Source organism: Myotis davidii, unplaced genomic scaffold (assembly GCF_000327345.1).
Source record: "Myotis davidii unplaced genomic scaffold, ASM32734v1 scaffold60, whole genome shotgun sequence".
In the NCBI taxonomy this organism is placed as follows: Eukaryota; Metazoa; Chordata; class Mammalia; order Chiroptera; family Vespertilionidae; genus Myotis; species Myotis davidii.
Window position 1 is genome coordinate 3,290,729 of NW_006293007.1, and position 16,759 is coordinate 3,307,487.

Below are 16,759 nucleotides of genomic sequence, written 5' to 3' on the forward strand. Positions count from 1 at the left end.
CGTTAAAAAAGTACTGGGAACTTTGTTTAATTGTTTTTATAAATAAAAATGTTGTAATTATTGAAAAACAACACCTAAAGTGCATTATGATCTGTAGTTATGATGATTTAAATAACGTGCAGTTTGCCCAAAAACGTGCGGTCCCTGGCGTATGTCTTAGAGATTTCTATGCGGTACGAAATGTGTTAAGATTGCTGCTAGGACTTTTATTATCCACCTAAAGTTTAAATTATATCCATTGAGTTCATTCAAAGGCCTCAATAAGAATTGTGCTTAAGATTGTATTTGGTGTATGAGCTGCCTCGTGGAAAAGTGGCATCGCCCCACCCTAGAGAATGGCCAGTCCCTCCACCAGTTGGGGAGCTCTTCGGTGCCCATCGTTAGGCTTGGTAACTAACTGGCCATTGTAGTGGCTGTGTCCTTGGATACTCCTATCGGTTATGTTTTCATGTTGCTTATTAGAGGTGAGGTTGTTGCCATTAGGTTTGTATTTTTGGTTTTTGTTGAGTTTGCATCTGTGGCCCTGCTGAGATATTCTGTCTGTTGCCTCCCTCTGTTGGTTTTACACAGACGTTGTACTATTTATAAGTAAATATAACTTTTTATTTAAAGAAATTGTAGATGGGCTTCCACTGCCCCCCCCCACCCGCCCCAAATGTGTCTCTTAGCAACCTTACTTGGGGCTTAGAATTTCTACTACAGGAGGAAGAGTGTCTGGAGGAACTATAAGTTGGGCTTTGGTGAACTCACCTTTATAAATCCTACTCACGTGCATAAAACAACATCACTATCATAGCCCTGGTGGTTGTGAACAAAGAACTGAATAATCAACCTTTCCTTCCTCGTCACCTCTGAAATTAGATTAGCAGTGTTCTCTGGAGTGAATCCCTTTCTATCTCACACCTCCACGTGTGCCCTGTGCTGCACTGACCTCTGATCTGAATGTGTTAGTACTCCCCCTGGTAGTGACTATTATAGTGATAGAAAGGCTTCGTGATCCTACAGAATCGAGGAGTTTCCATAATTTGGTTTGCATCTAATTCAGTAAATGTAGCAATTTGGTACTGATTTTAAGTACTGCAAGTGGGAGTTTCAAGAAAGCTGTAAAAGCAGGTGCTTCCTCATATTACAGAGTCAGTCCACACCACCACAGTGGCCGTGTGACCACAGGCGTGCGCCCACCCATGTGGTGACTCTTCATGCTTAGTGCTTTTCCACTTCACCTGTGCCCGGTGCAAAGAGGATTTACCCTCTTTCAGCAGATGAGGAAACTGAGGCTTGGAGGGCAGGATTTTCAGTCTAGGGTCCTGCTTCTGGGTGGGAGGAGGCCCGGGGGAGGCTCTCCCCACGGCCATGCTGCTCTGTGTGACCTGACTAGCTGCATCAAAGCCCCTCAGCTGAGCGCGACAGTGGACCTGTGTGATCCCATCAGACTCCCCAGACCAACAGTAAACACAAGGTTCCCTTTGGCTTCCATGGCATGACATTGATGAAGGTCACCTATGTTTCCCTCAGACAGAACTCCATGCATCTGGACAGTACACTCCCTTCGAGCACATGGACATCAGCACCACAGCACTCAACAAATTTGACCCCCATAGCTTTTGTGCTAAGAAATGTTGCTAGGATAGAAATCCAAGAGTAACTCCAAGTGGCCTCCTGTTTTCCTTCTTCTCTCCTAACCTTTTCTAGAGATGAGCATTAAATTAATGCAGTGTAGTGTTGTCGGAAAGGGTGGAAATTACGGTGTGAGTGAGATTTGTTGCCTAAAATAAGTAATTTTTTATCAATTAGAGTTGGCTAATAAGGACACTTCATGGATCTAGGGTGATCATCCTTCAAGAATACCAAAAAGGGGACTTCTACATTAAAAGCAATTTGGTCCATGTCCCCTTGCAGCCTCCTAGCTCAGCATCTAGAACTCAGTGAAGGTACAGGTGCTGGGAATGGGCCAAGGTTGTCAGAATGCTGGGCAGGAGGGCCTCACCCTGAAACTAGAGCCAGCCCACCGCTGAGTCTGTCAGAGTGCTGCCAGAGAGCAGACCAGCGGGGTAGAGACAGAGAGATTGATGGAGCATTCAGGGAACTGTCTTCCACCTGTGGAGGTGCCGGGGCGAGGCGATCGCCGTGGGGCAGGGCCAGGCTGGACTAGGGCAGGGCTAACAGCTGTTCACGTGGGATTCCGTCTTCCTTGGGGACCACAGTGTCACTCCTAAGGCGTTTCACCTGACGGGTGAGGCTCACCCGTATTCATGAGGGCAACCTTAAAGTCAGCTAATTGGATGCTAACTACTACCTCCCTCCACAGAGACGCTCACATTACTGCTTGATTGAATAACGGGGTACTCTAAAACTGACCATTGTCTTTAACCATGACTTGTGGAATCTTTTTTTCCTGCCCCTTTTTGTCATCTTGGTTATAGCTGTTTTACCTAGTTTAACGCTTTAACCCTAGACTCCAGCCTCATCTGTGCCCTCCGGTGAGCAACTTGGCAGGTGAGGCACCTAAAGTGGGTGAGGCAAGGAGCGGGATGTCTGTGCTCTGGAGACCCCTCCAGAGGGACAGCCTTCTCCCCTTTTCTTCAGACCTCTAGCCCCCATCTGGGTGAACTGACCACTCCCTAGGCAGTTCCTGGGCATCCCCACTGCTCCTCTTATCCTTCCACCTGTCTTCCCCTCCAGGTGCAGTGCACCCCGGAGTCACGGGCTGCTCCAGCACATCTCCTGCCTCTGAAGGCTTTGAGAGGCAGGCGGTGTGTGTTCATAGACACCTCTGCCACCAGGGACACTGAGCCTGCAGCTGTCATCCACCAGCCCCCAATCTCTGGGTGACTCTCTTGGAGTCCCCCAATCATTTGGCTTTGACGGAGAGGTTAGAAAACCCCAGATCACAAATGACACACTCCTCATAAAGGTCACAGCCTCTGCCTCTCCTCTGTGCTTTCTTAGCCCTAGAAGGCACCCCCTGGAGGTGACGGTGCCCACCCAGGGTGTGGCCTTTCCTTTGGGGGAGGGGGCAGGAGTGGAAGTTCTCCATGGCCCCTTATTGTCTTGTGCAGGCTTTGGGATCAGGGTGCCTAGAGGAGTACCCTGGGGCCAGTGATAGAGGATGTGCCCACTACCTGCTAACACCTGTCACAGCCTCTGTTCGTTAATCACCTGTTGTCTGGGAGGTCCTTCCCGAGCCCTGTACACAGCCTATTGACAGGTTCCAGACTTCTTTCTCTTTCTACTGTGTCTTAGGAGCTTTACTCATTTTTTTACTGCAAATGTTTTACAACTATTAGTTTCTAGATTTCCAACCATTTTTTTCATCCCTCCCCTCGCCCCCTGTCGTGTCTCTGCGCCCCATCATAGTTGCTCTGCCGCAGCCCATCCTCCAGATGACACAGAGAATAAACTTGGTGCCCGGGGCTGTTACAGCAATGGCTAAAAGAGCAGACATTTTTCTTCATGAAAAATGATGTTACCGTTTGGGGTTCAGAATCAGTAACAGTGAAGACAGGATGAGGTGGGTGGTGCCACGTGCTGGACTCTCCGCCACAGACACCTTCTAATTGTTGTCATGGAGTCGGACTCTGGCATAAGGTCAAGTGTTTTGATTTTGTGCTTTGGGGAGTGATGGGGTCAGGGCTTTTTCTGATCACCTGTAAGAGCCCAACTCTAACTGGCAGGTGGTAGGGTCAGACTCCGTAAGGTAGCTGGTCACAAGTGTGTCAATTATGTTGTGCTTTATTTAGAGAGCTAACTTTTCATATTAACCATACAGGCAGTAAAACACCTGTGCTCCAAATAACCCTAGACTTAACACAGAAAACATCTGTTCTAACACACATTGATTCATTTTTATGAAGTTGAAAATAAATGAAGCCGGGATAGGGGACTGGTGAAGGGCGATATGAAGATGGGGATCCAAGAAAGAGGTTAGGGGTCCCATGAGGAAACCATCCAAACCCCAGAGGATTTCTTCCTAACTGTCAGGTCTCTGCGCACTCAGCCAGGCTGTCCCGTGATGATTCTTGCAGCCTGTCTCTGGGAATGACTTAGCCGCACACTCAGAAGCCCCCCGTCTAGACTGTCGCCCTCAGTGTTGATTGCAGAGGGCTCTTCATCAGTCACAGGGCGTCCCAGCACAAAGTGGCATTTGCCATGTATCACTGTCTTCAGTTCTTAACCCCTGCTGCAGGTGGTTTTGTTGTTGTTGTTTTAATCCTCATTGATTTTTAGAGAGAGAGGGAAAGACAGACGGGAATATCGATGTGAGAGAAACACATCGATTGGTTGCCTCCTGCATGAGCCCTGACCAGAGCCTGGGCCCGGGAGGAGCCTGCAACTGAGGTACATGCCCTTTGGTCCTCAGGCTGACACTCTATCCACTGAGCCAAACTAGCTAGGGCTCCTGCTGCAGTTTTGACCAGAATCTCGATGGGGGCCCACACTGCTTCTGAATTTTGAGAATTCCACTGGAATCAGCTCTCTTTAGAATTACTTAAGATTTTTTTTAATGTTTTTTGTAAATATTTTTAATGTCCTGGTTATAATTATAGACTATGTGGATTTTAGTTTGCAGTTAATATGTTTCGAACATTACCACCTTCCTCCAATCCTACGGGAGCAGAATTTGACCCAGAGGAAGACGAACCAACGTTAGAAGCAGCCTGGCCTCACCTACAGGTACTGAACTGGGGAATGGGCCAGAAACAGGCGAAAATGAGACGTATATGTGCGTGGGGCCTTCCTCTGACGCAGGTGCACTGGCCTGAGGGCCTCATCCCAGCTGGTTGCAGGTGGACCTCTGATCATACTGGCATAGGCCTTGCACACCTATGTGGACATGAAAATGTTTTAGCAGAAGAGAGAATGTTCAATGGCTTTCTTTGTGTAGATATTGTATATCAGCTACAGAGATATGGAGTTGTCAGCATGTCTTTGATGGAAATGATTACTTTGCTGACAGCCATTTAATTGAGACCTGGAGGACTCACACGGCATTTCCCAGTTTGGGGTACTTAGATTTAATGTGCTCCTGCTATGTGCCCCAAAGCTCACCTGCTGGCGAATGCTTTAACTGCTGTCATAGCTCTTGGGAGCATGCCTGTGGGAAGGCACTGAGCCCACTCTGAGCAGAGCACTGGATTGGGAGGTCTGGGCGGTCCTAGGAGGGGAGATGGAGAGATGAGAAACCCAGGAAGGAGCCAAGCGGGGAATAGGCGGAAAAGGAGGGCTGTCTCAGCAGCAGAGCGCTCCCGCCTGTGGCATCTGGGACATCTGCTCACCAACGAGTCCCAGCTTCTGTCGGCCTGCCTCTCCCAGGGCACTTGGAGGTGACAGGCTACAAAGCCCACCCAGAACTTGGTCCCAGCCCAGCTGTGGCTGCTGTGCATCGGGGTCTCTGAGCAGCGTAATTTAAGCACGGGTGACATCCTTTTGTTTAAATGCCATTTAAGGAGATAGTCTGTGGTTCTTCGCAAAAGAAAAGTTACCATCATCAGTTACAATTAAATTAATCCATGTAATTTAGCATTAAATCTACAGATACATGGCTTTTTTAAGGCTATATACGAAGACAAAGATTCAACTCATGGTGTATTTTTAATCTCCATTTAGTAAGATACCATGTTTTTTGACTCATTTTTGTTTTTCCCTCCTAGCTTGTTTATGAATTTTTCCTAAGATTTTTAGAGTCTCCAGATTTCCAACCTAATATAGCGAAGAAATATATTGATCAGAAGTTTGTATTGCAGGTAAGGCACAAATTAGCTGAAACCACAAAAGCCCTACTTTACAGAGAATCCCAGGTTACTAAGTGTCTTTTTTTTCCTTGAAGCTTTTAGAGCTCTTTGACAGTGAAGATCCTCGAGAGAGAGATTTTCTTAAAACGACCCTTCACAGAATCTACGGAAAATTCTTAGGCTTAAGAGCTTACATCAGAAAACAGATAAATAATATATTTTATAGGTAAGTCAGCACGGGTGACATTTCTCTTTTCGCGTGGTGATGTTTATTTGCATACTTAATGTCCCCACTTCACCATTCTTTTGACAAGTGACCAAAGAGCACTAGTGGCTGTTTCTGAGCAGCCAGCTGGTCGTGTCCAGGTGGCTCCAGTCTGCACCTGCATCTCCGTGCCAGGCTGGGGCTGGCCCGTCCCCCTTCTCCACCCCTCCCCATGGCTCACTCCCAGCATCTCACCACACCCTCCTTTATTTCGGTTTTCACTAAAACCAGTGGTTCCCTCTGGAGTGCGGATAGAGTGATCTGTCCAAAGCTGGCTGTGCCTTCCTCCTGCCCTTCCTTCATTCTTCCCCATTGCATCTCAGTGAAAGCAGGAGTGAGGAGTGGATCTTGAGGAAATCTGAGACTTACATTAGAGGTTTGGGAACTGCCCTGTGCACCCAGGGAAAAGGCAGCCCTGCTGAGAGCAGCATGTGAAGACCCGGCAGCTTTTAGCGGTCACAGCCACCCCCACCTCTAGGCCTGCAGGACCATGGAAACTGGGAAGCTGGTCACAAGAGTTTACGAGGAGGAAGGCACAGCCCCGCGCTCACAAGAGAATGTTCCAAGTACAGTGTTCACCTTGACCCCAGCCCTTCCCATCCCAGTTTCAACACCTTCGTCTCTGCTGCTGCTGCCTCTGAGTCACCTGCTGACCGACACCCTTTGGGTGAACAGGTGTTAAGTCCTGGGTGGGGCCCTGGGTATCACAGGTCTGGCTCCTCATAGTTGGCTCCCTGCTCAGCTTCGGCTCCTTCCACACCACCACCTGGCAGCCTTGTTTGATCCTCCACGATGTTCTTTCCCACCAGCCCTTCTCCTCAACCTGCCAGGCTTCTGGAAACATCTGCTTGCCAGGAAAGCCTCCCTGGCCTGGCGGATGGGTGCGGTCTCCCTGTGAGGGTAGGCTTTGTGTCAGCTGTTCTGTCACACACCCAGTGCCAACTCGTGCCCAGCCATGGTGGCACCAAGTAAATGTTGATGGATGAAATACTTAATGCAATTTCTTATCTGGTCCTGGGAGGCTCACTAAATTAGTAGTTTATTCTGTGAATTGTGGCTTCTCAGGAAGACTTACCCTAAGGCCCCCCAACTCCAGGATGGCTCAGTGACAGGTCCTAGTGGGGACATGCACAGTGTGCACATCCCTCAGTGAGACAGTCTAGCAGCAGTGCCAGAGTGAGAATGCCCACCCCGCCGGAGCACTGTCCAGGCCAGGCAGGTCCCTTAGACACCATGACCGAGCATTGGGGGAGAAAAGGGCCAAGGGGATTGGACAGATGGAAACCAACAGCCTCTCTGGTGTTTCTGTCACCGGTTCCTCTCGTTCCGTCACCAGCCTGGCCCTAGTGTACCACCCAGTCCTTGAAGTCTCTGTGGCCTGCACTTCTGCGGTCATTGGGGTGTAATCTTCTCCCCTATCTTCACACTCAGTACGGCACTCCGAGGTCAGAGCTTCCAGTGTGGGTGGGGCTGCCCTCTGAACTCCTTCCAGGTGCCCTGCGTCCATTTCTGTAGCAGCCCCGGGAACGGCGACGCACCCAGATGGTGATGTGCTCCCGTGCATGTTCCTGGTTTATGTTCTTGGTGTCACACCTCCTTGTTAACAAGGTCATTACTTGGCTAGTGTACTTATCTATCAACATAATAGCCATTATTTAAACAAGAGGTGCAATTTATAGTCCAGTCTTTTAGGTCTAAAAGTAAGCTCCACCGAAGTGGGTTTTTTGTCCTTAAATGTAGGTTTTGTTTGAATAACAGAATCACAAATAACACCCACATTAAAGAAGTAAAAAATATCTCATATCTTAAAGAGCTCTAATTTAGAACTGAAATACTTAAGTAGGTTATTGAAAAGTTACTACATAGTTTAGTTCAGCTCTCACTGAATGCTCAATGTGAGAGTGTGGTATTTTTTTTTCAGTTATCTTTTCTATAATTATAATTATTAATACATGCAATCAAAAATAAGCATATCATGTAGATTCCATAATTGTTTGAGTCTCCACCCTCAATACCACTTCCTCATCATTTCATGTGAGAAAACAATTAGAAAGGACCATCTTGGGAGAGAGATTCAGCTCATCGAAGTTCTCCCTAGTATCTGATAAGAAAAAGAATATGTCAAACATATTTGCTTCAACTTACTCAAATGTGAAGTTCCTGTTTCTATGGTTTCTCATTCTCATCAGCATTTCGGAGATGTGGTTTAGAGAGAGCTGTAGATAGCGGTAACACCTGTTTGGGCAAACAGTGGACCCGGAAGGTTAGGTGTCTGTGGTGGGGCCAGGCTGCAGTCCCCGACTGCTAACAAACCACCCCACATCTGAGTGGCCAAAAACCACAATGTATTCTTTCTCACAATTCTTACACTGGGGCACATGGTGTCCTCGAGGGCTAGGATGGACGCAGTGGCTCAGGGCAGTGCAACCTTAAGGCCCCAGCAGCTCCCAGGAGAGGGAGGGGGGCTGCCAGGGCTTGAGGGTGTGGCCGGAAGTGGTTCAGACCTCCACCCTGTGTTTTGGTCCCAGCCGCCCGTGCCAGGACTGGACAGCACAGAATCAGGGGCAGGAAGTGGTTCCACCTCTTCACAGGAGGGCAGGACTTACCCTGCAGGGAGGAGAGGAACCCATGGGTTTAGAGAGTCCTAATTCCATTGTTGCTGAAAGAGTGGACAACCCTTGCCCCCTCTGCATGGATCTCCCTGGCTTCCCTCCTGTTTTACACCCTGTTGTCTCCCACTGGAAAAGTAAGAAGGAAAACTACTTTTCTATTTTTGATACCAATTTCAAACCAGGTTAAAGTAATGAGAAATTAAGAACTTACCAATAAGAAAATATTGTTGACTTAGGAAAACAAAATGGCTCATAACTAAAAGTCGTCCCTACTTAAACACTAAAGCTGGTGGAGCCAGATCAGAAGCGGTGCAGGGGCGAGGGGGTGGGCAGGCTCCTCTGTGTCTCGGGCGGGCTGGGGCTCCTCCCAGGTCTAAGTGGGAGGAGTTGTATCAGAAGTTGCTAGGTGGTACTATATGCAAAGCTGTAGCTTTGTGCATTTAAACTATTTTGAATATTTCAAACCAGTGATGCAGAGGGAGCCTTCAGGTTGAGCTTCATGAGGCGGTGGCAGTGAAGGGATATATCTGCTGGTGGCTCAGCCGCTTCCTTCCTGCCCTCATTCCTGCCCAGGCTGCCACATTCCATTCATCACTTCCCTGCCCATCTTCATGTTGCCACTAGATCCACTTCCATCTGTGTCACTGTTCTGCTGACCCTGCCACTGTGGCCTCAGATCCAAGTGGGTCTGAGCTGGCCTCCAGTCTCCATGGACCCTACCCACCTTCCTGCCAGTTGCCCGCTACCCGGTCCAAGTCACAAACCATTGCTCCAGCCAAATGAGTTCTCTCCCCACTCCACACCCCTATCTTTAAAAATCTGTGGGAAGCCTACCTCAGGGCTCAGTTCAAGAACTGACCCCTCAGTGGACTGGCCATCCAGTAGTCTATGGGGTGGGCAAAAGTAGGTTTACAGTTGGTCAGGTGGAAAATAATACAATAATTAATACGTAAGACAAGGATAAATTGTTTTGCATACTCGGAACTGTAAACCTACTTCTAAATGCCCTGTAGATGTGTTAGGCCCATCCTGAAGGATTATTTTACATCCTGTGGGTGTTCGGCCAAGTTTCCAAACAAAGACAATAAAATTGGAATCACATTCTTTATCAATCATAAACTCATTTTTGGCTTAGAGCATATCTAAACTAAGTTTCCATCTGGTAGGCAGGAACCATTTCTTACACTCCTCACTTCAGCCGAATCAGCCCGAATGTTGGTGGCAAACTTTTTTTCTGCCAGGGGCCATTTGGATATTTATAACATCATTTTGACCATACAAAGTTATCAGCTTAAGTGTTAGACTGTTATTTTGGTCAAACATTTAACTCACCCCTAGTGCCTTGGCAGGGCCAGACCAAATGATTTCTCAGGGCCAGCCGTTCCCCACCCCTGGTTTTGACTGACTAACCCAGGTGAGCAGGTGTGAGGCAGGGGCCGGTGGTTCCTGAGCAAATCCTGTGGGGGAGAGGCGTCTTCCTGTTTTGTGTCCCTGTTCCCACTCACTGCCCCAGTTTATTCGGTGACTTGTTAAAGTATCTGATGGATGGATGGCAGGCTGGGGCCCAGCAAGGGGATCGAGGTCTTCAGGTTGCCCTGTGCAGGGGGTGCTGCAGGGAAGCAGCGCAGGGGTGGGGCGGGGCAGTGTCAGAGGAAGCAGCAAGGCGGCCCAAGTGGTCGGGAAAGAGCTTCTACCTTTGTAGAGACTAAATATTGGAGGCATCGAGATTAAGAGGTCCACTTATGTTGAAATGCAGCAAAAAAAAAAATGAATTAATAGAGGTGTGAGTGGATGGATCTGATAAGGCAAACATCAAAATGTTCATTGTAAAGTTTGGGTGGTTGAAACACAGGTGCTCACTATAAAATTCTTCCAACTTTTTCTTTGAAAACTTTCAGAATAAAATGTTGGGGGAATTTTTGAGTGGCAGGCTACAAAGAGTTTATTGATGACAAGAAACAGTGCCCCTGGGATGGTTTTATAAAATTGATGTGCTTATTGTTGCCTGGCTGCGTGATTTCCCCCCCTAAAAGCACTGTTTCTTATTCAGAGGATTTTAGTCTTCCCAGCTGTTATTCCACTGTCTAATTCTACATGACAAATTGCCTTTTCCAGGTTTATTTATGAAACAGAGCATCACAATGGCATAGCAGAATTACTGGAAATACTGGGAAGGTAAGTTGTCTTTGTGTTATTGGTAGCGATTGGCTTTAGATGGAATTTATAGCAGAATGATCCAGTTCATTAAATTCAACCACCCCCTCGCCAAAGCAAGAAAACTTAAACCATTCGCTAGAACTTAAACAAGATCTCACTTATGGAAGAGTTCAGGAGCTCTTGGATGAGAACAGCTAGATGACAAGTGTCTTCCATTTGTGTGGTTCAGTATGTAGACTCCACCTCCTACACCTCAGGAGCATTCTGTGGAAACACAAGTTCAATTGTTTCCTCAAAAGCAATGCTAAAAATAGTCACATTAAGGTTTATATTTGACACTTAGAAGAACAGATCATTTATTATACATTTGAGGAACTGAGTAAATACTAATATTTCAGATTGTTTTGATTTTATGAATTTTTTATATATACTTACAAAATAATTAACATTTCGTAAACTTTTATCTTAATCCAAGTAAAGTTCTTGCTTGCTGTCATTTTTTACATTGTGACTATACATTGTGTGGCAGGCCTCCTAACCCACCATTTCCCAGAGTCCTCAGGGTTCAGTGGCTCCTCTCTTGGGGATTCCATGCACATTGACAGCTAGAGGTTCTGAGGCGTCCTGCAGTGAAAAGTGCCCGTAGTTTTTTGTTTAATGGTTTCCAAAACTACTAAGAAACTTTTCTCAAAGAATGCTGTCATCCTGTGGCTCTGTGGGCCTGCCCTATATTTCTGAGAAAAATTATACTTGCTGTTGTAGATATAATTTGAAAAAAAATGTTAGTCCTCATGGAGATTTCTACTTCAACTAGTGTCAACACACTAGATGGGTCTCTCTCCCTCGGTAGAGCATAGTGAGTGGTTAGGTGGATGTCCCTTACAGGTTGTATGACCTTGGCAAGTTACTCACCACTCTGCATCTGTTTCCTCATCTGTGAAATGGGAAGATAAATTTGATTCATCTGCTGAGTCGAGAGGCAAGGTGAGCTGTCTGCGGTGTCCAGCGCAGCGCACACAGGCCTCCGTGCCCTCCACGGCTAGGCTTGACTACTCTGTCCCTCCAGAGGAGGCATCTGATCTTGAGGGTCCCCCAGGTGAATGAGCATATCGTCCTCGATGGCCACTTAAGGCTAACCCTGTCTGCAGGGCCCTGTCCCTGAGATGGGGGAACAATTTAGAAAATGCTTTAACTGCTTTCATAGCTCTTGGTAACATTTACCTGCAGTTGCGTAATTACAAAAACAAGTGGATAAACTACTTGATGTTAGAAACAGAAACTTTGGTTTGCAGGTTAAGAGTAAGACCCTCCTTTCTTTGCAGAAGGGAACGAGTTTCTTGCTGATTTTTAACCAAAGCCGTTCTGTGCACTCAGCCTTAGAATAATGAGCCAGACTTTCTCCTGGAAAGTGAATTCCTAAGGATGGGTGAAGGCCAAGGGAAAGTGCTGGGTGGGGGCACCCTGGAGCTGGGGGTGCCAGCTGAGCTGCCTGGTCTTCGTGGCCTAAGGAAGGAGGTTTTATCCCCAGAGACTCCCACTGTTCTGGGTAACACCCTGTAAATCCAGAAATTTAAAATTGCCCTGTAGTTACAGAGACAAAATTAACCTTGAAGGTATTTAATTTTCTTTTAAATTTCTGCTGATACTCTCCTTTTTTCTGAAACGCATCTTTTTGCTTGCTGGTTTTCATGATAAAAGCCAAAACGGGGGAAAAACAGCAAGATACTTTTTTTTAAATCTGGAATTTGTAAATATTCAAACTGTACATGAATTCTGTTTTCACAGTATAATTAATGGATTTGCCTTACCACTAAAAGAAGAGCACAAGATTTTCTTATTGAAGGTGTTACTACCTTTGCACAAAGTGAAATCTCTGAGTGTCTACCACCCCCAGGTAAGGGCCTCAGTCGTGCCAGGGGCTCGGTAGCAGGCGGTCTTCCCAGAACATTACTGAGCCCCGAGACTGAGTCCATCCTGTTAATTGGGAGTGCTCCTTTCTTATATCACATTACTGATTCAGGTACCAAGGCTCTGGTAGTAAATGAAAGAACAAGGGGGTAAAGAGATTCCTTTTAAGAAAATCAGAAAAATCGCAGGAGTAGAGAATTTCACAATGAGTTTTAAGCATAGGAAAGGGAGTAACAGGCTTGAAAAGAGTTGAGGAAGACTTCTCAGAGGAAATTTGTCTGTAGTATCATTTATAATCTAGCACCTTAAAGGAAAAGGTACCTGTACATAGCACCTGTACGCCCATAGCCACAACTTCGTAAAAATCTAATTGCAGTCATACTGAAAAGTAGGTCCATATGTGGTTACTAACCACTGCAGGCACCCAGGAGATCTGGTTTTTCCTTCCCTCTTGTTCTTCTAAGGTCCATGTAGACAGACCTCAGCGAGGCTGATGGCAGGCTGCTGGATTTGGGCACTCCCACCTTCAGTAGCCAGTGTGTTCCAGAAGCTCTGCTCTGCAGGGCCCCACTTAGGGAGTTTGCAGTGAGGGATAAATTGCAGAAAGAACTGTTGACCCCTGAACAACTCAGGCTTGAACTGTGGGGGTCCCCTCGGCTTGGATTTTTTTTCAATTGACTCACATAGTTCAGACCCATGTTTAAACTGCCACGCGTCCAAAACAGAAACCATCCCCACACGCCACGATATTTTGATTTTAATTTTTAAAAAGTCCATTTGCAATGAATATTACAAAAATAAATATATATGACAATTCGGGTGTTCTTGAATATTTTCAGCTGAAAATTCTCATGAAAAATGATTTTAAAGTTGGTCAGGGCTGCCACTTAGGGAAAACATTTTTTTATAGACGCGTGGGCATGTGAGGAAGGTCTGCCTCTTGCGTCTACAGATGCTTATGGCGTACAATGGGTAAGGGTCAACTGGCAGTCGGGAGCCCGCGTGTGCGGAGGGCTGGCTTAAGTTACACGTGGATTTTTGTGTGCAGGCCTTGGCCCCAGCCTCTGCGTTGTTCAAGTGTCAACTGTATATTGTTCAGATGATTCTAATGACATTGGCCTCCTGGGAAATATTTTGCTTAGAGTTTTGTTTGTTACTAACTGGTAAGATCTTTACATTCAGCCCCGTTGATGTCATATTAATTGTCCTGTATTAGAAATCAATACTTCAGAGATTGAAGGTGGAACCAGATTTTAATTTGGTTTTTCCCATTTGTCATATTACTTGTTCGTTAGTCTAAAAACCACAGGAAAAATCCCCATCAGACCTGAGCTGACATATTGGTGTTAGCCCAAAAGACAGCTTCCTGATTTCCTCAGCTTTCCGTTGTACCCTCTGCAGTTGATGAGGGGGAAGAACCTGTGCTGGCCTGCAATGGGGCCCATCCCACCTGGTTGGGGACACCCCCAGGCAGCACCTGAGCGTGTCAGACCCTTGTCTCAGCAAAGGAAATGTTAGCAGTGATGCTAGGATCCTAGAAACCTAGCGGCATTTCCATGTTAAAATAAAACGTTAATTCTTTTCTCCTTTACTTGTCAGCTGGCGTACTGTGTTGTGCAGTTTCTGGAGAAGGACAGCACCCTCACGGAACCAGTAAGTGGTCCTGCGCTTTCTATATATACTAGAAGCCCGTTGCACGATGATTCATGCAATAGGCCTTCCTTCTCCTGGCTGCCGGCACCGGTTTTCCTCCAGCACCCAGGACCCAGGCCTTTTTACCGGCCGCAGCGGAGAAGCCAAGCCTCGAGGCTAGGCTTTTCCCCTCCGGCCGCAGCAGGGAAGCCAAGCCTCTTCAGTCTTCAGTCTTCAATCTTCACTCAGGCCGGAGCCTTCAGTCTTTGCTCTGTGCCTGCATATGCAAATTAACCACCATCTTTGTTGGGTTAATTTGCATAGTCACTCTGATTGGCTGGTGGGCGTAGCAGAGTGACACCAATTTGCATGTTTCTCTTTTATTAGTGTAGATGTTCACAGTAGGGGCCTGGTGCACATAATTCATGCACTGGGGAAGGGGGCTACTCTCGCAGTCCAGGATCCCTGTTACAGTCTGGGCCTCTCGCAGTCCAGGACCCCTTGCTCCTTATGGCCTGCCTGCAGCGGAGGCAGGGAGGCTCCCGCCACCACCGCTGAGCTCGCCAGCCATGAGCCCAGCTTCTAACTGATCAGCGCTCCCCCTGTGGGAGTGCACTGACTACCGGGGGGCAGCTCCTGTTTTGAACGTCTGCCCCCTGATGATCAGTGCATGTCATAGCAACCAGTCGTTCCACCGTTTGGTCGATTTGTATATTAGGGTTTTTATATAGGATTTTGTTTTTTCAGAAAAGAAAAGAGAGAGGAAGAGAGAGAGATAGAAACATCAATGATGGGAGAGAATCATTGATCAGCTCATAGGTCTATATGCCCCCTCCTGGGGATTGAGCCTGGCATGTACCCTGAGCAGGAATTGAACCATGACCTCCTAGTTCATAGGTTGACACTCAACCACTAAGCCACACCAGCCAGACTGTTACTAAGTTTTTATAAATTGTGGTAAAATACACATAACATAAACTTTGCTGTTTTAATTGTATAATTCATTGGCATTAATGACATTCACAAAGTTGTGCAATTTTCACCATTGTTTCCAAAACTTCGTCATTACCCCAAACAGAAACTCTGCACGTGCTCAATACTAATTCCCCATCCTCCTCCCCCAGCCTCTGGTGACCTCCGTACTCCTTTTGTCTCTATGAATTCCCCACTACAGGATTTGTCCTTCTGTGAGGCGGTTTCTCTCAGCATAATGTCGTCAGGGTCCATCCGTATTGTAGCAGGTGTCAGAATTCCATTTATTATGGCTGAATAATATTCCATTGTGTGGATGGACCAGTTTTTGTCTATCATTCGTCTTTCAGTGGCTACTGTGAATAATGCTGCTATGAACATGGGGCATACAAAGAACTCTTTAAGTGCCTGCTTTCAGTGTCTTTGGGTGTACACCCAGAGTGGAATTGCTGGATCTTATGGTAATTCTAGGGTTAGGTTTTTGAGGAACCACCAAACTGTGTTCTCCACAGCGGTATACCATGTTACATTCCCATCAGCAGTTTCTCCATTGCCCATTCTTTTTTCCTTTTGTTTTTTTTTTTAATAAGACAGACCCTGCTTTTTGTTGGGGTTGGGGGGGTGGTTTCTGTGTTTTTTTGTTATTATTAATCCTCACCTGAGGATACATTTTCCATTGCTTTTCAAAGAGAGTGGAAGGGAGGGGGCGGAAGACTGGTTGCCTCCCCAGCTCATCCCTATCAGGGGCAGGGAGCAAATCCAAAACCCAGGTACGTGTTCTTGATCAGGAATTGAACACTCGACTCTTTGGTGCACGGGCCGATGCTCTAACCACTGAGTACACCAGCCAGAGCCATTGCCCATTCTTTATTTGGGTTGTTTTTAATAGTGAGTAACAAAGTAAAAAGTATTAGGTGCAGTCTTTTAGAGTTCTTGTGAAAAGATATGAAGAAATCCTAATACTGTGTTCTTGTGTGAAACTTGACTTCTGATCTCTGCTTTCTTTGAAGCTTCTGAATGCTGTGTGTAGACGCCCCTACCTCACCCACGAATTCAGGGCCAGCTCTGATCACGTCCCTCAGCTGTTGCCTGTAAAGGTGACAGGCAGCCCCTTTCAGAGTGATTCGTCCCTGCACTGTTCTCCCTGGAGTCTTCTCACACCTCTGCCTCAGCTCTGCAATTCTGGAAGCTCCCAAGGAAATGTTCAGACTCCAGAATTTTTCTTTTTGTTTGTTTGTTTGGGGGCTCCAAAATTCATAAAGTACAACCCATTTAAAAGACATTTTTTGCTCCCATTTGTAATCTGTAATAAATACTTTTTATTTGCAACCTATATACAGTGCTCAAAAGTGTTCTGGGCACGTCGAGCACATACAGTATTGTAAGAAGAACAGAAACTCATCAGGAAGTGAAATCATGTTCTTGGTGCCCACCTGTCTCTTTAGGCCTCTACAGCCTGGTGAGAGCTCTCTCTCTTTCCC

At 46.6% G+C, this 16,759-nt stretch overlaps 1 protein-coding gene across 8 annotated transcripts in view; it reads left to right on the top strand.

The window, feature by feature from the left end:
- PPP2R5C (protein phosphatase 2 regulatory subunit B', gamma) overlaps positions 1–16,759 on the top strand; it is a 141,111-nt gene that overhangs the window by 103,934 nt on the left and 20,418 nt on the right. For all 8 annotated transcript variants that reach the window (XM_015565825.1, XM_015565824.1, XM_015565826.1 and 5 more), the window contains 6 exons: positions 4,564–4,674; positions 5,652–5,744; positions 5,828–5,958; positions 10,725–10,784; positions 12,552–12,660; positions 14,274–14,327. In XM_015565825.1, coding sequence (XP_015421311.1) covers positions 4,564–4,674; positions 5,652–5,744; positions 5,828–5,958; positions 10,725–10,784; positions 12,552–12,660; positions 14,274–14,327 — 558 coding nt within the window. The remainder of the gene's footprint in view (positions 1–4,563; positions 4,675–5,651; positions 5,745–5,827; positions 5,959–10,724; positions 10,785–12,551; positions 12,661–14,273; positions 14,328–16,759) is intronic.